Source organism: Maylandia zebra, linkage group LG14 (genome assembly GCF_041146795.1).
Source record: "Maylandia zebra isolate NMK-2024a linkage group LG14, Mzebra_GT3a, whole genome shotgun sequence".
NCBI lineage: Eukaryota > Metazoa > Chordata > Actinopteri > Cichliformes > Cichlidae > Maylandia > Maylandia zebra.
In genome coordinates this window covers 20,508,087-20,530,382 of record NC_135180.1, presented here as the reverse complement: position 1 = coordinate 20,530,382, position 22,296 = coordinate 20,508,087, and the positions used below count along the sequence as shown (strand labels likewise).

The following is a 22,296-nucleotide window of genomic DNA, read 5'->3' as shown; positions in this document are numbered from 1 at the left end:
TCTCAGTTCATTTTTTTTACCCTCATAAGAAAAGGAACAAAGAATGCTGAATAAGCTTTCACTGGATCTCAAATTGATCACATGGGCATCTTTTCACCGACTTTCACGACTTATAAGGAAGACAAAGGCTTCCTTCATCATCTCCTGTAAGACCTACTGCAATAGATTCTGACAAAAGGGTGACCATCAGTACGTGTGTGTTTGTTCGTACGCGCCCCATCGTTGTGTACGGCGAGTTTTGTGTGTTAGTGTTCGACCATCTTTAAAAAGCTCTTGTGTCTGGCTGAATAGAAGGAAGTGGCTCTGACTTCCCCAGGAAATGGGAAGAGGAAACCCGGGGGCTTCGACCTCTCTGGCTATGCTGGAGCCACAAGACGACTCACCGGACAGAAAGAGAGAGGGAAGGGTGGAGGGAAGGGTGGAGGGAGGCTGAGAGATAGGTACTGCCCCTCGTTTTTCTCCCCTCGAGTTGAGACAAAGACAAGTTGGGAGCAGAAATAAAGACGGGAATATATTTGTCCCTGGTTGTGCTTTCAGATTGGAGATGAAGCTTCTCCTCAGAGCTCTCAGTGCTCTGCTCTGCTTCTCGCTGGCCTGCGCTCACACTCTGGATCCTGCTGGGAAGAACGTCTGCCAGAATATAAGGTAAACTCCAGCTTTTCCTTCACTCGCACATACTGGCTTTTGAGTCTTAAGTGGCAACAGCGGGTTACCGAATTAACATTTTTGGCGGCCTTCGTCTGGCTTTGAGTTCTTGTGATGAATATTAGTGCCATGAGATTGTACTGTTGGCTTGTGGGTTGTGTGGCCCGTCCTTCTTTAGGATGACATGGCTGAATGCAGGCACTGGAGTGTTTTTTCTACTAAGGTTTCAGATTTATCAAGCTGATTTGATGATGTCTGTAATTCTTAGGGATCCCTCTAACCTGTTCTGTTGCCTTGGATGGCGCCAGGAGGGAAAAGAGTGCACAATACGTAAGTTCTAGTATTCTAATGATTATTATTCCTATGCTGTTACCACTTCTACATTGGCTTTGTTTTCTCTTTGTGTTTGTGTGCAGCTGTATGTGAGGGTGAGCAGGCCTGTTTGAAGGGTGAGATCTGTTTATATCCTGGATTATGTCGCTGCCCACCTGGCTACTATGGTGCTGAGTGCAAAACCAGTGAGTTAAAACGTCCATTCGTTGTAGAAGAAATAAGAAAAATAACAATATAAAAACATTATAGTGTTGATAATTACTATATTTTAGTCTAGTAATAGCTCTTTATGTACTCACTGGTGTGTTGTTTCTAGACTGTCCTCTTGAGTTCTGGGGTCCAGACTGCCGTCAGATATGTAAGTGCTATCCTAACGGGCGCTGTCATCCAGCCACTGGCGAGTGCACCTGCCACCCACTCCGTTGGGGCCCACTATGCAAGCAAACCTGCAGGTGTTCCCGGCACGGGCGCTGCCACCCCATCCACGGAAACTGCACCTGCGACACCAGCTATTCAGGTTCAACCTGTGCCAAACCGTGCCAGTGTGATATCGGTGGGTCTGTAGGCCCCAGCTGTGACCAGCAGACAGGCAAGTGTCAGTGCCACAAGGGGCACTGGGGGATGAGGTGTACAAACCCGTGCGACTGTAACCAGTCCCCGTGTAATCAGCGCAATGGTGTGTGCGAGTGCAAGCCTGGCATGTGGGGAACCAGCTGTGACCTGAGTTGTAAATGTGACCTCAAACACAGCAGCTGTGACGTAATGAGTGGGACGTGTCTGTGCCACCCAGGATACATGGGCCTCTTCTGCAACCAGCCCTGTGAAGCAGGAAAGTATGGCATTGACTGTAAAAGGAGGTAGGTTTCAATGTGTGTGTGTCTGTGTCTCTGTTTGTTTGTGTGTATATCATGTTTACATATCTTTGTGGGGACCAAAAATTGAAAGCTTGCTATACTTGTGGGGACCAACAACCCCTATGAGGACGAAAAACCCGTTCCCATGTGTTCGAAGGCATTTGTGAGACTTAAAATGTGGATTTAGTGTCAGGGTTAGGGGTAGACATTCATTTTTGATGGTTAGGGTAAGTAGCTAGGGAAAGGATCATATCAATTAGATGTCCCCACAAGGATATAAAAACACGACTGTGTGTGTGTGGAAAGAAAGGTGGATACACGTGAATGTGTGTGTTCTCACTGCTGAACTTTATCCCTTGTCTTCAGTTGTGGTCACTGTAAAGACAACCAGCTTTGCTCTCTGATCGATGGCACATGTGTAGCCTGTGAGCCGGGCTGGAACGGTACGCGATGCGACCGCCCATGTTCATCTGGTTTCCATGGTGATGGCTGCAAAGAAGGGTGTCCACGATGCAGGAACAATGAACCCTGTGACCCAAAAACTGGGTTGTGTCAGAGTTGTGATCCCGGATGGACTGGACCCAGGTGCGCGCGCATATTTTGGGGAAACATTAGCAACAATACATAAAAATTTACACTATTTACAACTAACTGCTTTACAAAGTACATTACGAGTCATTATTTTTCACCTTTTTTTGGTGCGTTTTTACACTTTGACATAATCAAAGCAATTAATAGGTAAAAGGAAAGAATTAGCTTTCAAATTAAAACCTTATTTCCAAAAAAGTAGGACGCGTGATGATTTGCAGATCTCATAAACTCACATTTTAGTCACAGTAGAACATAGAAAATGCAATTTAAAGAAAAATATTTACACATTTTTGATTTGATGGTAGCAACACATCTCAAAAATGTTGTGAAAGGGTCATGTTTACGGCTTTGCAGCATCCCTCATGTCTGTTTTTAATGCAGTGCTGTCTGAAGGCTCGAAGATCACGGGTTTTGATTTTTGGTAGTGTCCCTTGCACACAGAGATTTCTCCAGATTCTGTATTGTAGATAAAAAATTAGTCAAAGCTGAAGTTGTTCCACAAGTTAATGGCTCAATTTTTTGAACCTCTGTCCATCTTTACTTCTGAGTTTTTTGGGAATTGGGGTTCTAAATATACAGAAATGCTAAAATGTAATAACTGGCTACTTAATCACTGTGTTATTTAAAAAAAAAGAATAAAAATGATCAGCGGCCTGCACCTCACTGGTCTTAGGAAGCATCCTGTGATCAGTGTGGTTCATATGCTTTAGCTCAAACTGAAAAATCAATCAATCAGTAAATTGTCTGTCTGTCACAGATTATAGTTATTTTTGTCAGAAGCTCCATTGTCATCCTGTGGTGTGATCTGGGGACTGAAAACACTTCCGTACTTGTGCATACAGCTGTTCGTGGGAGGCTCTGACATCCGTGAGTTGGCTGTCAAAGCGCATTTCACTGACTAGAGACATAATCAGAAAGTCAGACCCAGAAGACAAGAGATGATTTGAGTTTAACAAAAAGAGATGAATCTGCTAAAAAGTCCAAGTTATTCACTGCTTACAACTGTACTGCAGTCTCTTGAACATGACGGATTCAAAGAGTTGCTTGGAAGAGTTAAAACTTATGGATTAAGTTGCCTAAAGATGCAAAATTAATAAAATGATCCATGTGGTAAAACATGAGCACTGCTTATGACACTTAAGCTCAAAAACAGTCTGCTTATAGAGGATGGAAAGTTTGTACCGCCAACAGTGTAAGTGTTAGTAATCTCTGTCCTCGTTTTTCTGTCCTCGTCCAGGTGTCAGGAGCGCTGCCTTAACGGGAGGTTTGGAGACGCCTGCCTCTTGACGTGTAGTCCTTGTTTTCATGGCAACTGCCATCATGTGACAGGAAAATGTGTCTGTGCGCCAGGCTTCCAGGGAGAGAGGTGAGAAAATTAAAGCATTGCTTACTGTTGGATAGACTTACTGTTGCAGATGCAGCTTTTATCAAAGGTTAAGATTTTAAATAGTTAAACTGCACTCCCAGATCAGTTAAAGACTGTGTTTAACTGACAATCCAGCAATTTAGAAACTTACAATTAACCTAATTAGTTGTGGGATGTTCCAAAAGGTGGTAGCATTGCAGAAGTTTTCTAGTCACACCAACCATGGTAAAAAAATGAAACTAACTACCTTCATGACTTGGATGTCCTTTACATTATCCAACCATATATTGCCCACTGGTGTAATCGCAGTCAAGGTTTCAATTAATAAAACTACATTGAACTCTTTTCAAGAAGCCTTCAAATTTAAATTTTTTCTGATTTCACTCTTTCTCTTGCCCTGAGTGTACGATCTGAGGCTAGTAGGTTAAAACATGGAAAACGTGGCCCCTTTAACTTTCTTCTCTGTGATGCTTGTACGTCATCGTTATGTGTTCACCCAGTACTAAAATAAAATCTTGATTTAACTTTCTTACTCACTGTGACTCATGGATGTTTCCAGCTGTAACAACAGCTGCCCTGCCCTCCGGTTTGGCTTCAACTGTTCTTCTGTCTGCGACTGCGGTGAGGGGGTGGCCTGCGACTCTGTGACCGGAGCCTGTCCTAACAGTACGTCCATCCATCCACTCAGTTATCTGTCAGTTTTGTGTATAAATGTGTACATTAGTGTGTCTTGTACTTTCCCTTACATGTTTGTGTTTGTGTGTGTGTTTGAATGACAGGTTACAGAGGTGCTGTGCTTGCGGGTGTGCTGGTTCCTTTGCTCCTGTTGCTTCTTGCTGTAGTTTGCTGCTGCTTGTGTTGTGGAGGACGCCCGGCTGGTGACAGAGACAAAGACAGGTCAGCAGCTACCTTTCTTTTAGGCATTTTATCTTCACTTTGCATAGACAGTAAAACATGGAAAGCAGGCTACGTTTATCATTCTATATACCGGTAACTTTACATGATTTCTTTTGGTCGTAGTACAACTGTTGCTGATGGCGGCTTCTTGGTTCGGATGAAGTATCACGTTTATAGCGTCCTGGCAAACATTGGCGCTGCCCTGCCGTGTATCTCTGCCTGGTCCTCTGGCCTGCCTCGTGTCACCGGTCAGTCTTGCCACTCACAGTGCTCACAGTGTAATGCAACTATTGTATACAAACTTCATAAAAGTACAAAAAAGACTATTTTAATCATCATTAAGATTTGAATTCTTTTAAAATGTCTACTGTGTGCATGAATTATGACCAGAAGCTGTGATATTTAGTTCTATTATTATTATTCTTTTTAAATTAATCTGCTTTCTATGTCTCATGTAAACACACACAGTGTCACACCATGACCCTGAGCTGACCTTCAACCACAGCTTCATTGAGCCTCCTTCCTCTGGCTGGGTGACGGAGGGATCGTCCTTCGACAGCGATGAGGAGACGGGAGAGGCTCTTTACTGCGTCCCTCCAATGGAAGGTAGAGGCAAAAATAAAGTTCACCAGTTAACAAAGTTTATAGTGCCCTCTTTTGGTGCAAGGTAGAACTGCCACTTTTAAAAACTCTTTCTGGCACTGGTTGATGTTTTGCTCTGTTTCTGTTAGACATCCCGGCTGTGGCGGGCGGTGAGTTCCAGGAGATGAGCTCAAAGTGTAACATGTTCTTAGACCCATCGGGCTTCAGCAGCGAGGACATCTCCTCACCCTTTAACATCCCTCGCACCTCCAGCATTGCCAAGGCCAAGCGGCCATCCGTCTCATTTGCTGAAGGCACCCGCTTCAGCCCCAAAGAGAGGCGTGGCTCTGCTCAGGACCCTTGTGCTCTCCCTCGCAGCAAACCCAAATCATCCTGGGGGGTTTTGATGCTATCGGCCCTGCAAAGTCAGGGAAGCACAGCTAGAACTGGGGAGGGGAACGGACTTGAGGGCGAGAAGGAGAAAGATGGAGTGGATGTGACCGACAGTCAGGAGTTAAACTGTGAGGAGGCTGACCAGGAAGTAGACAGAACCCCATCAAGGTCCACCCTGCAGGTTCCTGGAGCATCAGGACGGAGACGGACTATGTCTAACACAGCTGCTCATAAAGGGACATCGTCCGCCTCTGATGCTCAAGAAGGGGGCTCTCATAAGGTCACCACTGTGTATGTGACGGTGGGTAAGGCGGGTAAGCCCATCACAAAAACAGAGCCGAGCTCTGAGGGCCCCGTTCAGGCGATGCTGCGAAGACTGGGCAGCCTCCAGAGGCAAAAAGAGCAGGAGTCTGGCAGGCCTAAGCCGAAGGGGAGTGAAGGCATCATCAAACCACCCAGGAAGAAGCTGGGAGCTCGGGCGGCTGTTTGGGAGCAGGGAGGACCGTCTACAAGGGAGGCTGGAGTTTGTAAGCCAATCAGGAGGAAGCACTCCTCCCACAACTCCTCTGATGCAGCTGGATCGAATGGCACACTGCCAACAGAGAGTGGCACTCCAAAACGGCCGCTGTCGTCCATTTTAAAGAGCGTGCCTGAAGTGGCGTCAGCCGACTCGGGGTCTAATCTGCGGGCCGAAGGAGACGAAAGGCAGCACGCTGCCTCGCATCATGAAGAACAAATTGAGAGCTCCTACCGGACTCTGAGACCCGTGGGAGATGGCACAAGCCCCATTGAAATCATCACCAACGAAGGAGCGGCGGTCAGTATGACTGATGAACCCTGGTACGAAAATGTCCAGATCAAAAACTCGTGACCTCTGAGAAAACGGGTCAGCAGGACTGATCGAAAAACAGCCGCATGTTTGTTATCCTGCAGTTATAACTGAACAATGGGGAAAGCTTCTCTGAGAGATTTGTGCAGCTGCAGCTCACATGACTGAAATAACAGAGAAATTGTGATTTTAAAAATAGCAACCGTTAATGAAATTTCAAACAACAGATGGAACAAGAAAATAGGGTGTTTTCTAACAAGAACGCTACACAGTCCGTTGTTGCCTTGGTGTTGTTCCCACACTGTAACCCATGTTTCCCCAGTACCACGACCCTGAACTGACCGATCATGCTGTTATGAATTTTTATCTTTGTAACTTAGTTTTTCTTCAGGCCTTTTCAATACTCACTAAACATATTTTCCCTAAACCTATAACCAAGTGTTTCTGGCTTAACCTAAAAACAACTGCAACTGAAAACTGAAACTACTCTTTTTAGTATTATTTTAATCTAAGCCTAAAAATCTAAATATTTACTTTTACATTAGCACAAACTTACAGTCTTGTGGGTGAAAGTCCTGCATTTAGACTTTCATTAGCCAACAGCTTTAGGAGCAACATCAGCTGGGTCCTGGGTTTGAATCCATTGGCTGTTTTGGGGCCTTTCTGTTCTCTCTGGGTACTCTGAGTCCCTCCTGCAGCCCAAAGACATGTATGTTAGATTAATTAGTGAATCTAAATAGGCTGAAAGTGTGAATGTGTGACGATCGATGGGATTGGCTCCAGCACCCCCATGATGGATGGATGGACAGATGTAATATCTGCACCTATTGTGCTTATATAGTCAGAAAGGATAAATGGAAGTAAAGAGTGGAAGTTTGTGGAAAAAGAAGCAGTGATGAACATCTGGGTGGGTTCCCAGAAGATAATAAAATGAGTGTGATGAACTTTTTGATTGATTTGATTGATTCAGTTAAGTGTGAGGAAAGGATCTGAGTCTGCTGCTCTGTGGATATTTTATTAGTCTTGGATGAAACTCAGGTAAGAACAGGCTGTAACAGATTGTAGTCGCGATTCACTCAGAATCAGTACATGCTTTACACATGAGGGAAAAGCCCGGCAGGGTTGTTTATTCTATCGTATAAATCAGTCAGAGAACTGGAATTGTAAAAATGTTTGTACTTCTGTGACCCGATGTTAAAGTTTCCTGCGAGTCCACAGCGCACGGACACTGCTGTGGGGTTAGAAACACATTGCTGCCCTGCTTGTGACCACTGGTGAATTAAACCTCCCCTGAAGTCTGTGTTAATATTTTATAGTATTATTATTTCACTGTATAAACATGACCGTGATTAATAAAAAGACAATAAACACTTTGGCTTTTGTAGATACATTATTCAAAATACACGATAAGTAATGAATACAGTAATAATTGCAGATTAATTATCATTAACAGAGTTTAGCTTTCAGACGGATAAACGTTGCTGTCTCTGGGTCTCTCTGTTAAATGTGTTTTTCACTTTAGCTGCGTTTAATAAAGCTGACTGAAAGTCAGCCAGCTGAACTTTGGCCCTAAGCTGCATGTGGACTCTCACCGATACACCAATATTTGCTGAAGTCAGCTAGCTGTGTGTTACACTGCGCATGTTCGACACTTTTAACCCCTACCACTGCCTACTGCAGTAAAAACAACAGCTCTATTACACGCTAACTGGGTTACACTGATCAAAATAACAAACTAAAATTCTGGAAACTACTTCTTCTCTGCTCCAGGGGTGTCCGAACAGCCGAGCCAGTACTTGGCGATGGATCTGGGGTACGGAGGAACAGCAGGATCAACTCTCTTAGTCCTGATATCCACTCTGTAGTATTTATCTAGAAAACACAAAAACTCACTCAACACATGCTTACCAGTCACAGTTAGTATTCATATTGTCTGCTTTGTACACATACTATACTATTATTATAGTGTGTGGAGTAGTGGTTAAACATAAACCAGAATGACACTGAATATGACGTAAAGATTACAAACAGAAATGCACTTGGAGTAAAGTATAAAACAGAAACAATGTTAGGCATCTGTTTTTTGCTGTATGAACTATATACAGCATTAAAATGTAATGAAACTAGTGTGTGGTGAGAGAGAGCCGAGCAAGTTAGTTCCTGTTGCCTCCCCCAGCTGTCTGCCGTCTACAGCTGTGACTCAGCTCTTAGTTTATGTGCCAGCAGTGTGAAGACCAAACACACAATATTTGAACAATGATAAAATCATCATTGTTATTTAGTCATTTAACCATTATTGTACTAGCCTTCATAAGCATTGCTGTTAATAACGGCCCTGCTTTTGCTGTGAGCGTGAGATATTCTTTTTCTTTAACATCCTCATCTTCCTTAAAATAGATTTGATTTGATTACAGTTCCCAGGAAACCTTGAAATAAAGACAATAACTCATGGGATATGCCTTTTCTCTTTCCTTCTGCTCTAGCTGACTTTGTAATGATTAATGTACACTCACTGATAACTTCATTAGTTAGGGGTAGAATGGTGAAGAAAGGTGATTTAGGTTCTTTTTGACTGTCGCATGGTTGTTAGTCACCTCAAGGTGCTTTAAATTGTACAGACCCTACAGCAAAACACAGAAAACCCCCAAAATTAGACAGCCCCCAGTGAGGAAGCATTTGGTAACAGTGGGAAGGAAAAACTCAATTTTAACAGGAAGAAACCTCTGGCAGAACCAGGCTCAGGGAGGGGCAGCCCTCTGCCACAAACAGATGGAGTGTTGGAGTGTGGAAGTGGCATTTTCTGTGTGAAATGCTTTGATAATGCCAGCGGAAAGAGGAGAATAGCCAAAGTGCTTCGAGCTGATTGGAAGACAACAGTAACTCAAAAAAGGCACTCTTTACAGCCAAGGTATGCAGAAGAGCATCACTGAACGCTCAGCCCTTTGAAGCAGATGAACTACTGCAGCAGAAGACCGCACTGGATGCCACTTCAGCCAGCTAAAAACAGGAAACTGAGGCTAATAGAAGCTTGGGTAAACGTTGCCTAGTCTGAAACATTCAGATAGCCGGGTCAGAATTTGTTGTAAAAAAAAAACATGGATCCATCCTGCCTTTTCCCAGCAGTTCAGGGTGGTGGTGGTGTCTTTGCTTACTTCAGGCCTCTCAAACACCGCCTACCTGAGTATTAATGCTGACCATGTCCATCCCTTTATGGCCACAGCAAACCCATCTTCTGATTGCTGGTTCCAGCAGGATAGCAGACCATGCCACAAAGCTCAGATCATTTCAAACTTGTTCCTTAAATATAACAACGAGTTCACTGCACTCAAATGACCACAGCCACGAGATCTCCAGGAGAACCTTTGGGATGTGGTGGATGTGCAGCCGATAAAACTGCAGCAACCGTGTGATGCTATCATGTCAATATGGACTGAAATCTACAAACTGTTGCTTAATTTAACAAAGAAAATGTTAAACTGTTCTTTTTAAATGCAATGCTTTGCTGCTTTTCTAATTTATATTACTATGAATTACAAAATAACCAATTAACCACATGTTGTAAGGCAGTGGAAATGAATGATTGAATACATTTTCAGAAACATTGTTTGATACGGTGCGTCCCATTCTGAATCTGTTACCTTCTTTGAAGAAGTAGACGGTCTGTATGGGCATCTCCCTTTGGAAGTCGTAGCCGTATCGGTCATCTCTGGAGTCATAGTTGCCTCTGTTGTTCTGGCCATAACGATCTCTCCGTCTGTCCTGGTCCCAGTCTTGATCCCACCGTCTGTCCCAGCCTTGTCCCAGCCTCTCTGCCATTTCCATCCTCCTCTCTGCCAGTCTCATACCCATTTCCATCCCTCTTTCAGCAAATTCCCGCCCCATGTTCATTCCCTGCTCAGCAAAGGAGCCCCAGGAGGGTGAACGATTTTGTCTCCGCCGACCCCACTGCTGGTTCCACTGCTGGTTCCACTGCTGGTCCCACTGCTGGTCTTGCTGGCTGTTGTAGCGGCGTCGCGTCGACCTCCAAGGACTGATGTAGATTCTGCCCGCCATGGCAGCATCCACTGGAGACCTGAGGCCCTTCCAGTCCTTGTTAATAAAGTGGTGCTTACTATGATGCTGAGGCACTGCAGAAGATTAAAAATAAGTTAAACCACACACACGTGTGACTCCTGTCTGCACAAATAGGTCTATAACTGCACAACTCACGGTCAGAGAAGAGCTCGCCGAAGAAACGCTCATAGTTGTTGTAGTACACATCAGTGTAGCGCCTGAAGGGAGTGGACGGAGAGCTCTCAGACATTTTGATGCACTCCTCATGAGACGGCTGGTGCAAAAACTCATACACATAATACTGGTCACCTGCAGAAAGGATGGTATGATGAGCCACTGATGTTCAGTACTACAGGAACAGCTGGAGATGTATGCAAACCAAAGCGTCTGGTTGTACCTTTGAAAAAATAGACCTTCTCTTTTCCGTGGTGGCTGTGGGCAGGAAGGGCAAACGCTGCGTCCACATGATCGGGAATCTGGTCAAAGCCAACGTTTATGTATCGGGGATAGTCATCATCCAGCACGCCATTGTCAAACCTCCAGTACTTGTTTCCCTACATGGGTAAACATCAAATTTGTAGTAGATTAGCTTTTTAAAATACTTTTAAACCTAAACTATGACATAATGTTTCCAATATTGGCTTTGCCCTTTATAAGGCAGTCATTGAAATACATGGAAATGGAAAATTTGAGTGTTATTGGAGGACATTAAAAAAGCAAACTTTTTTCAAAGTTTTTTTTACTTTTTTATAGTGCAAAGTCACTGAAGTTATCATATATGGTTCCTCACACATTTAGAGCATCTTTTTTCTACAAAAGACTATAAGAATAAAATACATATTTAAAGGAGGATTTATTTTTGAACATTTTCCTGGTTTCACACTGTCAATTTTCATAAATATAACACACATATCAGAGTGCAGCCCTGCCAACCCCTGTTAGTTTTAATGCTTTAACCACAAGTGTGGGAGTAGGTACGGGGGAAAAGCCAATTTCCTAAATTCAGGAAGAATTTGATTGGAAGTTTAAAATGTTCCAGGCCTTTAATGATTGGTCAGATGCAATAATGTCACATAAGCTGATCTTTGCTGATTAGCTGGGAGAAATCCATGTGTTTCTACAACCTCCCAGTGAGTCACGAGGAGGCCAATTTTCATGTCCACTTAAGTCACCAAATATGGCTCCTTGCCCAACAGTACTTTATTGTTGTGTTGAATTTTCTTTTTTTTTCTATTGTTGAATTATTATTTTTATTCTCTTAGAGCTTTTGATTTCTTTGGAGAGTTGCAAACAATTAAAGTGATCAAAATTATTAAGATAATTGGATTTGATTTGTTTTGGTTCCACCTTAAAGATGTAGGTCTTCCCCTGACAGTTGATGCGGGTGAACGCAGCATCAATGGACCCGCTGATGCCCCACACATCCTTAATGAGCTTTGGATAACCAGGGAGCACTGCCTTCTGGTCAAGTTCAAAGAAGTACTCCCCTGGAAAACAAAGCCAGAGCGATCATGCTGTTTTATTTGTTACTTTCAAACATGAGCGAGACCATGACAGAGCCTGAAAGGTTGTCTTGTAACAGATGAATTCACTCACTGACCTCTGAAAGCATAGATGGAGCCATTTTTGATCTGCATGAAGGCGTCAAAAGGTCTGCCACTGCAGACCTCAGCATCTGGGTCAGGGGCCACGGTGGTGGCTGTTGTGGCAGGAACTGTGGTCACCTCGGTTGCTGCGCTGGTCGTGATGGAGTCCTCCAATGTGTGGGTGTCTGGGTGTGTCGCACGTGTCGGCGGGATGTTAGAGACTCTCAGTCTGGTCGGTCTGGTCATTTCCAGCGTGGTCTCGGGGCGTTCTTGCGCTCTGGGATTGAAGTCCGGCGGTTGTGTAGGCCTCAGCTGATTGCGTGCTGAACGACGTGTGGGCTGAGGCGTGCTCTCAGATTGCCCATCGTAATAATCGTCTTCAGCAAACTGAAATGTGTCTCCGCGAGCTGAGGGGGGTGTGAGAGAAATGTCAACATCCATTTTTGACCTGTGAGTTCTTAACAGAATGAATGAACGAACCAATGAGCAGGGAGGTTTCTTACTCATCATATTGCAGGTGGATTCAAAGTCAGAGCAGCAGCTTTTGTAGTACTTGCACATGGAGTCACACTGGCACTTCTTCCGGGCGTCAAAGCCATTTTCGCAGCGGTCCAAACATGACTCTGGAGATAAAACAACATGCTTCAGTCATTCCCTCTCTCCGCTGTTTGTACCTCAGAACAAAATTCATTTCCTCCTTTGGATAATAAACGTAAATTTGATTACAGCTCCCATGAGGCTTTGACTGTATGCCAGCGGCACAGACTCATGGGATATCAAAAACTCAATCTTACAGTGAATTAGGCAATATATTAAAAGACAGTTGTAATAATTCAAAATGATTACAGTTTTGTAGATTTAACAAAGTGCTCTAAAGACTTTACTCATTTTTCCATATATTTAACAACATTTTGGAAACAAAATAATTAATTTATTATGAAAATAATCAAATGAATTGTTTTTTATTAGCTGTACTGACAATAATAAATATGTCTACTTGTTAAGCAAATTGTTTGCTAGTGCCTCAAAGTTTATGCGTCAGACATTTTAATACAACAGTTAATGAACATAATTCAACTTTTACCACCCAAATTTGTACGCAATAGGTCCCAAATCAGATCTGAAGCAGGGTCCTGAACAGAGCACAAAGCTACTCTATGAAGTCAAAAGTAGATTTTGTTAGACTCACCGTCTGAAGCCAAAGTGTCGGCGAGCAGAGCGAGCAGCAGCACAGCCCACAGGTCCATGTTGCCTCCTCTGTGTCCGAGGACAGACTGAGGAAATAATGAAGGCCTGTGTGCTCCCTATCATTGGAAGCATGTGCCAGTCACCCCACCTCCTCATTCACTTGAACCTTATTTGCAGACTTCTGTCTACTCGGACAAATAAACACAGACTGAGAGGGGGAAGAGATCAATGGGGTGGGTGTGTGGATTACTGTTTGACCTCTGACCAAAGATGTTTGTACATTTTAAGTAGTTTGTGGTCATTTTTACAGATTTCAATTATTGAAATCAACATTGACTCTAAATATTCTAAAGACAGATATTCTACTCTGGCTGATAATAACTTTAAAGGCCTTTTCTGATGAAAAAATGGTGAAAAGCATCTTTCAGGGATTCCTTGTAACTTTTTAAAAAAATGAAAAATGTATCAATAATCTGGTCTCTTGCTAAATAGGAATTTTTGGCATTAAATTATGAACAGCAATATATTAATTAGAGATATTTTCACTGTAAGCAACTATTGTACACTGTGAAATGCACTATACACAGGTACACACACACACAGGTCTTTATCACCAGCTTCCACATTTATTTATAGTTTTCCCAGGTTATGATATGAACACAGTCTGACAGCTGTCGGTCCCAGCTGATTTCCCTCTCCCTCCGCTCCTCTCCGTCTCACTATAAAAAGGGAAGGAAACCATTATCAGTCCAAATCGCCATCAGCTGTTCTCACCGGCATTTCCAGCACCGCCCCGTTGAGCCCACTGCACCACTCCTCCCCTGCAGCCGCGCCCGGGACCACACCTCCGCCACATACACATATCATTTTAACACTTTTATACACCACTCTGCATTTGGTTATTAGCTATTATTAATCTCTGGCTCTCATTCACAGTGTGTCTTTTGTCTTGTCTTCCTCCCTTCACCCCCAGCTGGTCATGGCAGATGTTTGCCCCTTCTTGACCCTGGTTCTGCCGGAGGTTTCTTCCTCTTTAAAGGGAGTTTTTCCTTCTCCAAAGTTCTTGTTCATAAGGGGTTGTCTGATTGTTTGGGTTTCTCTGTATTATTGTAGCCCTTACCTTACAATACTGTTGCTGAGATTCGGTGCTAAATAAATAAAATTCAATTGAACTGAAATATTACCTTTAATTGTCAAAAGCTTGTTAGAAACTATAAAACACGTCACAGACTTCTGGATGTTAGAAGACAATTTATGCCGGCTTGTACACATACACGAGAGACACGAGAGTTCTTCTTTACTGATGTTTACTGTGCTTCTCTTAACGTACAGGTACACCGTAGAACTGGTGAATACAAATGTACAAGAAAATTATATTTCAGCATTAAAACATATTACAATATAAAATTCACAAAATATAAACAAACATACCACTTTGGCCTGCAAGTAGACAAACCGGTGTAACTGGAACTTAGGGCTTATTTCTTCTTTCTTAGCTTGACTTTTACACGGCTAGACCGTCACCATGCGCAGCTTCTCTGACTTTTTTCCAAAACAGGAAGTGACCTCTGCCCTTACCTTTTATTTACAAAATTAACCGGCTATTTTCCATGTATCAAATTAACTGTACACCAATCCGGTAGGCAAAAAAGGAAAATGTTAACATGCTCAACACAAAAATAAAACATACAAAATAAAATGAGTTAGTTACATTATCATTACAAGAGCTCCGCCTAGTGGTCAAATACTAACATTTCACCAACTGTTACACTCCCACCATCACACTATCAACAGCATGTGTGATCCTAAAGGAATTTGACCCAACAATGAACTTAGCGAAGGTTAACCAATAAACATTATGTTGAGTCTTTACTCTGCTTCAAGTAAAAGTATAGTCTTATGTATGGGTCTCTCTAAAATCGTCTTAGTTGTGTGCTTCCCCTTATTGTCTCTAGTAGAGTCACCGATGAGAAGCTTAACTTTTCTGACTCTGCCGTCAGCTCCAGGAGTGACTTCCACAACTTTGGCGAGTTTCCATTGATTTCTTGGAAGACAGTCTTCTTGTAATAACACAATGTCATTTATTTTTGCATTTCTTCTGTTTTTATTCCATTTGCTTCTCTGTTGCAAGTTTAACAGATATTCCTTTCTCCACCTTGTCCAAAATACATTCGCCAAATATTGTACTCGTTTCCATCTTTTCTGGAGGTAGAGATCTTCTTTAGCGAATTCTCCAGGTGGTGGTGAGATCACTGCTGACTTCATCGTCAAAATATGGTTGGGTGTCAACGGCTCCAGTCCTACAGGGTCGTTGATAGACTCTACAGTTAGTGGTCGACTGTTTACTATTGCCATAGCTTCATACATGAACGTTCTCAATGATGAAGTGTCTAATCTTGAAGCTGACTGGTCAAGAATGGATTTCAGAACATTTCTTATTGTCCGAATCTGCCTCTCCCAGACTCCTCCCATGTGGCTAGAAGCAGGTGGGTTGAAAACGAAAGTTATTCCCAGCTCTTTGACTTTCTCTTGAGTTGCTTGCGTTAGAAGCTCGTTTCTTGCACCGATAAAATTGGTGCCTTGATCACAATGCAGCTGACCTACGTTGCCACGTATTGCTATGAAACAACGGAGTGCATTGAGAAAACAGTCTGCACTGAGATCATCTAGAACTTCTATATGTATAGCTCTCGAGCACATACATGTAAACAAGAGTCCATATCTCTTCAAGTCTTTCCTCCCTTCTTTTACACAGAATGGTCCGAAGCAGTCCATACCGCTGTATGTAAATGGAGGGGTAGCTTCCAGTCTTTCTGGTGGCAGGTCTCCCATCCTTTGTTCTTGATTGCCTTTCCTGTACTTTCTACATTTGACACATTTGTATATAAATGACGATACTTCAGTACTGCAGCCAATTACCCATATGCCATTGGACCGTATCTCATTTACTGTCATCCCTCGGCCTTGATGATGCGTCTTCTCATGAAAATGTTTGATGAGCAGGTGCGACACATGATGTTTCTTTGGCAGAATGGCTGGGTGTTTGATGTTGGGATGGATTGATGCTTTTGTAAGTCTTCCTCCTACCCTCAAGATATTGTGTTGATCAAGGAATGGACTTAACTGAAGTAGCTTTGAGTGAGATGGTCTGACTTCCTCCTTATCCTTTATGATCTTAATTTCCTTTCCAAATGCTTCTTGTTGAACTGTCTGTATGATGAACTCCTCGGCTTCTTTCCTTTCTTCCAACGTAGTACTTTCATTGGACATTTCCTTTGAGTTCTTTGCATACTTTACACGTCGTCTTAATCTTGCTATTGCTTTCACAACTCTCGTCCAATCTGAGAATTTTTCCAGTCGTTCTAAAATGGATTTCTCTTCTTTTGCCTTAACTGCGAATACTGTTGTGACTTTGAGTTCTGGATTTTCGATACTGATCTCTTTCACTTTAGCATCTTCTTGTGGTAGTTCCTTTCGCCATAAAAAACTTGGTCCTGTGAACCAGTTGGACTGTACTAGTTCTTTTGTCATGACTCCACGTGATGCGTGATCTGCAGGATTTTGTTCAGAGGCAACATATCGCCATTGACTTGGTTCTGTACTTGATCTGATTCTCTGTATTCTGTTAGCAACGAATACATGAAAGCGCCTTGTGTCGTTGTTAATATAACCAAGGACAACTTTGGAATCAGTCCAGTAGTACTCCTGAATATTTTGGATCTCCAATTCTCTCTTTAGAAAGTCAGCTGCTCTCGTAGCTACTACAGCCGCAGAAAGCTCCAATCTTGGGATGGTTGTCACTTTAGTAGGAGCGACTCTTGCTTTACCCATCACAAGAGTGCACTGTACTTCTCCAAACTTGGTCACTGTTCTCAAGTATGAGCACACACCATAACCGGTTACACTGGCATCAGAAAAGCTGTGTAACTCATACTGCTTCACTTGGTCAGATGTTGATGGGACATAACAACGTGATATCTTTATGGAGGACAGGTTCTGGAGGTCTCTGAGCCAAGCTTCCCATTGAGGCTTGAGATCTTCTGGAAGCGGCTCGTCCCAGTCCAGCTTTTCCTGACACATTCTTTGGAGGAGTTTCTTACCAACTAAAATGAACGGAGCGATGAATCCAAGTGGGTCGAATATTGAGGCCACTGTCGAGAGCACTCCTCTTCTAGTGAAGGGGTTATTCTTTACAATCACCCTGAATTGAAAGGTGTCTGAGCTTACACACCATTGGACCCCTAAGGCTCTTTCTATCTTTGGCTCTCCTAGTGCCAGATCCAGATCAGTTGCTCCTGCTACACATTCTTCCTTTGGGATAGCAGCAACCACTTCCTTGCTGTTGCTAATGAACTTGTGCAGGTGCAGCTTACCCGTGGCACACAGTTCTCTAGCTTCCTTTACAAGTTGAATAGCTTCTTGCACTGAATCCACACTCACCAAACCGTCGTCCACGTAGAAGTTGCGTTGCATGAACTTCACCGTGGCTTCACTGAACTTATTTTCACCTTGCGCAGCGACATGCTTGAATCCAAAGTTTGCGCATCCTGGTGAAGATGCTGCACCAAACAAGTGGACTCTCATGCGAAACACTGATGTGGACCTTTCCATGTTACCATCCTCCCACCATAGGAATCGGAGGTAATCTTGATCTTTTGGGGCAACATGAAACTGGTGAAACATGCGCTCCACATCACACATGACAGCTACACGTCCTTTCCTGAAACGACACAGAACTCCAACAAGAGTATTTGTGAGGTCAGGTCCTGACAGGAGATGCTCGTTGAGCGATGTATTCTGGAACCTTGCAGAGCAATCAAAGACGACGCGGATCTTATTTGGCTTCTGCGGATGGTAGACGCCATGGTGAGGAATGTACCATGCTGGTTGATTATTTAGCTCAGCCTCTGGCACTTTCTCTGCGTCACCTCTCTTTATGATGTCTTGCATGAAAGTCACGTAGTCCTTGTAGTAGCGCTCGTCTTTTCTGAGACGCCTTTCTAAACACTTCAGTCTGTGTTCTGCACAAAGTTTGTTGTTTGGCAAGTCAGGTCTTTCTTGTCTGAAGGGTAGTGGCATTTCAAAGTGGCCATCTTGCCTTTGTTTTATGCCTTCTTTTACTTTGGCTAGAAACAGTAGATCTTCTTGTGACATTGACTCTTCTTCAACACTTTTTTCAACAAAGTCCATCTCTAGCACATTAAGTATCTCGGCTGGAGTAAGTATTTCTTTGACTTTGTTTCTGCTTACAAAGTGAACTTCCGTTTTGAGCTTGTGAGCTGGTCCTACAGCTGGCAAGACTTGTCTAACAATAACACGATGGCTTACTCCTATTTCATCTTCACAATCACCTTCAGAGTCACTGTAGCCAATGATGCTCCAGCCAAGCAGAGATTTCTGTGCAAATGGCTGGTCTCGATCACCACTGACCACCGCTAGAGGGAGCAATGCTTGAGGACAGTTATATCCGATCAGTAGTCCAACTTCACAATCAAGCTTGGGAGCCATCTCCTTTGATAAATGTTTCAAATGTGACCAGTTCTCTGCTGTTTTGTTTGTGGGAATATGTGATCTGTTAGCAGGAATGTAGTCTCTGGTATAGCTTGTTGGTAGTTTGATTCTCGTTTCAGAGTAAATGCCTCTTACTTGTAAGTCCTTTAACTTGAGGCTTGAAACAACTTTTGTTTTGGACGTTATAGTGGAAATCTTGAGTTTAACTGGCTCTAACATGGCGTTGAGCGACTGAGCTGTGTCTTTCAAGATGAAAGTGGTGTCACTTTGAGTATCGAGCAAAGCATACACCAACTTTTCATTCTCTGGTTCATCCACAGTGGATAGATAAACTGGGATAACTGAGGAAGTACAACCTTTTGACTTTTGTTGCACAACTCTGTTGGATGTAACTTGGTTAGATACTTGCTCTTGTACTTCAGAAACCTCTGTTTCCTGGTTAGCCTTAAATTGTTGTTGGCTATTCTTTCTTTGTTCCTTGTCTCTTTTCTCTCTGTCTTGATGTAGACAAGTTGGGTGAGGCTTTTGGCATTTGTCACACACACTTCTGGAAGTACAGTTCTTAGAGTTATGACCAGTCTTGAGGCAACCAAAGCACAGTTTTTCAGACTGCACAAACTTTACTCTCTCTTCAACTGACTTGTCCATTATCTTGCGACATTTCTGAAGCGTGTGACCAGGTTTCTTACAAAAGAGACATGTGACATTTGTCCTTTCACTAGAGCTTGTACTAAGTGACTTAGCATTCAGCATGTAGTTTCTTTTGGGCTTGTCTTTGAATGCATGCTTGTCTTGTTCAGTTGGCTTTATTGCAGGCAGAGAAGTGATAGGATTACATGCAATTCTTGCTTCTTTATTCAGGAATTTGACAAAATGACTAAAATCTGGGAACATTCTGTGTTCATCTTGAAACTCTGTCACCGTTCTGTTCCACCGTGCACTTAGCCAATCAGGCAGCTTTGCAGCTATCCTCTGATTTTCCACGCAGTCATGCAAAACTTGTAAACCTTGAACATAAGGTATGGCTGACTCAACACTGCTTAGAAAATCTGCAAACTCACGTAGATCTTTAGTGTCTTTGTTGTTAATTTTTGGCCATGACTGAATCTTGTCACGATATGATTTGCCTATCACAAAGGGATCTCCAAACCTGTCGTTGAGTATCTCCCAGGCAGCATGATAAGCGGTGTCTGTTCCAACCAGAAAATGTCCTTCAATAGCCTTCTTCGCTGAACCTCCAACATACTTTCTCAGGAAGAATAGCTTTTCTTGAATTGGCAGATTCTTGCGGTCAACTAATGTTTGAAAAGACAACTTCCAGTCATTATACTGCAGTGGATCACCTGTGAAGACTGGAGGCTCTGGGATTGGGATTCTGTTTGCAGTGATAGCTTCAGCGAGCATCCTTACAAGATCAGTGGAGGGCGTTTCATTTGCACTACGAATTGCTGTTTGAGGGACAGAGGCTCGGAGAGGTGCAATTTGTTGCGGAGCTCTAACTTGAGATGGGATGAATGGTTTCGAGTTCACATTTGGAAAGCTTGGTTGCGGGACGGAACTATCTTGTCTTACTTGGGAATGAACAGGAGATTTGTCTTCATCCTCACTATTCACACTTTCAGCATACACTTTCAATCTTGCTTGTGCTGCATTACGCTTTTGCAATTCTCTCAAAAGTTCCACTTCCTTTCTCTTTTCATCTAACCTTGTCTTTATTGAGGTGCTCTCAGTTAGAAATTGAGCTCTTTTCCTTGCATCCTCAACTTCAAGTTCTCTGATTTCTTCCTCACACTGATGCTGTGTTTTCATTATTTTAATGACTTCTTCTGTAGCTGCTACATCAGCTGCAGCTTCTTGTCTTTGTTGTAGTGTGACCAGAGATGATTGCTTTGACATCCCAGAGATAGACCTTGACTTATATGTGATCCTTGAAGAAGCGCTGGATGAACTGCTGTCATACACGGACTCTGAATCAGGCCAGGGTATACTATTTGGATCACCATCTTCTTCTAAAAGGCACCGAGCCTTTGCTCTGGCAGTTTCACTGATAGCCATGCACACATCACATCTTCTGCGCATTTCAATATCAGGACTTTGTATTTTTCTGATCTCATCATGAATGTTACAGATGTCAGTCATACTAGTGTCTATAACACTTACAGCTTCAGGTATTAACTCAATGTCTTTACTCTTCACCATTCTTTTAAATAAGTTTATGTGGTATTTCCACTTCTTGTAAACTCGCTCAAAATTGTTTGTCAAGTCATTTAACTTGGCTTCTTGTAAGGATTGTCCCTTTTCAGTGAGAGTGCGTGTGCGCTGGCTTCTGCGTAAGCTTTCTGACTGTGTGCCTTCAGTAAATACTGAGCACTGTGGAGTTTCTTCTCCATTTGTCTGCTCTTTACTTTCATCATTTTGAAAATTATCCTCAGCACTTTCTTCTTCAGTGGGCTGTATTGCATCTTCATTTTCATCTGCCATGTCGTCTTAATAGTATTTTCACTTGACTTTAACATTTACTTGATAAATCTTGATTTTAGCTGCTCCTTAATATGAAAGGTCACTTTGAATTTCAAATGGAACTGAGGCTTGATAACAATTTACAAGTGCTTTGTTACTTCCAAGACACGGACTTTTGTGCTTGCTTGACTATCTTTCACTTGTTAGCTTGCTTCTTTACGTATTCAATGCATTTGCTGGAGCATGTGATACTTCTCTTGCTAGTAACTTCTCTTGCTAGTAGCGTCTCTTGCTAGTAGCGTCGGTCCAACCATCTCGTTGCCTTCTCCGGAGCAGTGGAGTGTTCTACTATGCCGGCTTGTACACATACACGAGAGACACGAGAGACACGAGAGTTCTTCTTTACTGATGTTTACTGTGCTTCTCTTAACGTACAGGTACACCGTAGAACTGGTGAATACAAATGTACAAGAAAATTATATTTCAGCATTAAAACATATTACAATATAAAATTCACAAAATATAAACAAACATACCACTTTGGCCTGCAAGTAGACAAACCGGTGTAACTGGAACTTAGGGCTTATTTCTTCTTTCTTAGCTTGACTTTTACACGGCTAGACCGTCACCATGCGCAGCTTCTCTGACTTTTTTCCAAAACAGGAAGTGACCTCTGCCCTTACCTTTTATTTACAAAATTAACCGGCTATTTTCCATGTATCAAATTAACTGTACACCAATCCGGTAGGCAAAAAAGGAAAATGTTAACATGCTCAACACAAAAATAAAACATACAAAATAAAATGAGTTAGTTACATTATCATTACAAGAGCTCCGCCTAGTGGTCAAATACTAACATTTCACCAACTGTTACACAATTAATAATGCTCATGAATGAGACTAAAGGCAAGGAGGTGTGTTTTATAACTAAACATGTTAACAGCACCTCCACATTTATATCACAGTTTATTATATTGCACGTGTATTTCAGTAATAGGCTGTTTATTT

The 22,296-nt window shown here is 42.7% G+C and overlaps 2 protein-coding genes and 2 long non-coding RNA genes across 6 annotated transcripts; 1 reads left to right on the top strand and 3 right to left on the bottom strand.

Annotated features, from left to right (window-relative positions):
- Nucleotides 1-372: 372 nt before the first annotated feature.
- scarf1 (scavenger receptor class F, member 1) lies at nt 373-7,863 on the top strand. The gene is made up of 12 exons (XM_014407369.3): nt 373-440; nt 538-645; nt 914-975; nt 1,062-1,163; nt 1,295-1,835; nt 2,199-2,417; nt 3,661-3,789; nt 4,349-4,455; nt 4,569-4,686; nt 4,810-4,934; nt 5,155-5,292; nt 5,418-7,863. Exons 2-12 carry the CDS (start codon nt 545-547, stop codon nt 6,530-6,532), a joined length of 2,757 nt encoding a protein of 918 aa, XP_014262855.2. The 5' UTR covers nt 373-440; nt 538-544; the 3' UTR covers nt 6,533-7,863.
- On the bottom strand, nt 2,643-4,662 carry LOC112435871 (uncharacterized). Its single transcript, XR_003024803.2, has 3 exons — nt 4,574-4,662; nt 4,327-4,481; nt 2,643-3,774 (listed from the first exon to the last, which is right to left on the bottom strand). It is a non-coding gene; the product is annotated as an uncharacterized LOC112435871 (long non-coding RNA).
- Nucleotides 7,492-14,884, bottom strand: vtna (vitronectin a). 3 transcript variants are annotated; one of them, XM_024804826.2, is made up of 10 exons: nt 14,749-14,880; nt 14,502-14,662; nt 13,319-14,036; nt 12,633-12,752; nt 12,144-12,536; nt 11,891-12,030; nt 10,941-11,097; nt 10,700-10,852; nt 10,129-10,617; nt 7,492-8,362 (listed from the first exon to the last, which is right to left on the bottom strand). In XM_024804826.2, exons 3-10 carry the CDS (start codon nt 13,374-13,376, stop codon nt 8,241-8,243), a joined length of 1,632 nt encoding a protein of 543 aa, XP_024660594.2. In that variant the 5' UTR covers nt 13,377-14,036; nt 14,502-14,662; nt 14,749-14,880; the 3' UTR covers nt 7,492-8,240. The 3 variants fall into 3 exon arrangements, with proteins under 3 accessions (XP_024660594.2, XP_076729292.1, XP_024660595.2); XM_076873177.1 differs by having other exon boundaries at nt 14,502-14,884; XM_024804827.2 differs by lacking the exon at nt 14,502-14,662.
- Nucleotides 14,885-21,683: 6,799 nt separating this feature from the next.
- Nucleotides 21,684-22,159, bottom strand: LOC143412461 (uncharacterized). The gene is made up of 2 exons (XR_013092952.1): nt 21,825-22,159; nt 21,684-21,738 (listed from the first exon to the last, which is right to left on the bottom strand). It is a non-coding gene; the product is annotated as an uncharacterized LOC143412461 (long non-coding RNA).
- Nucleotides 22,160-22,296: the final 137 nt, after the last annotated feature.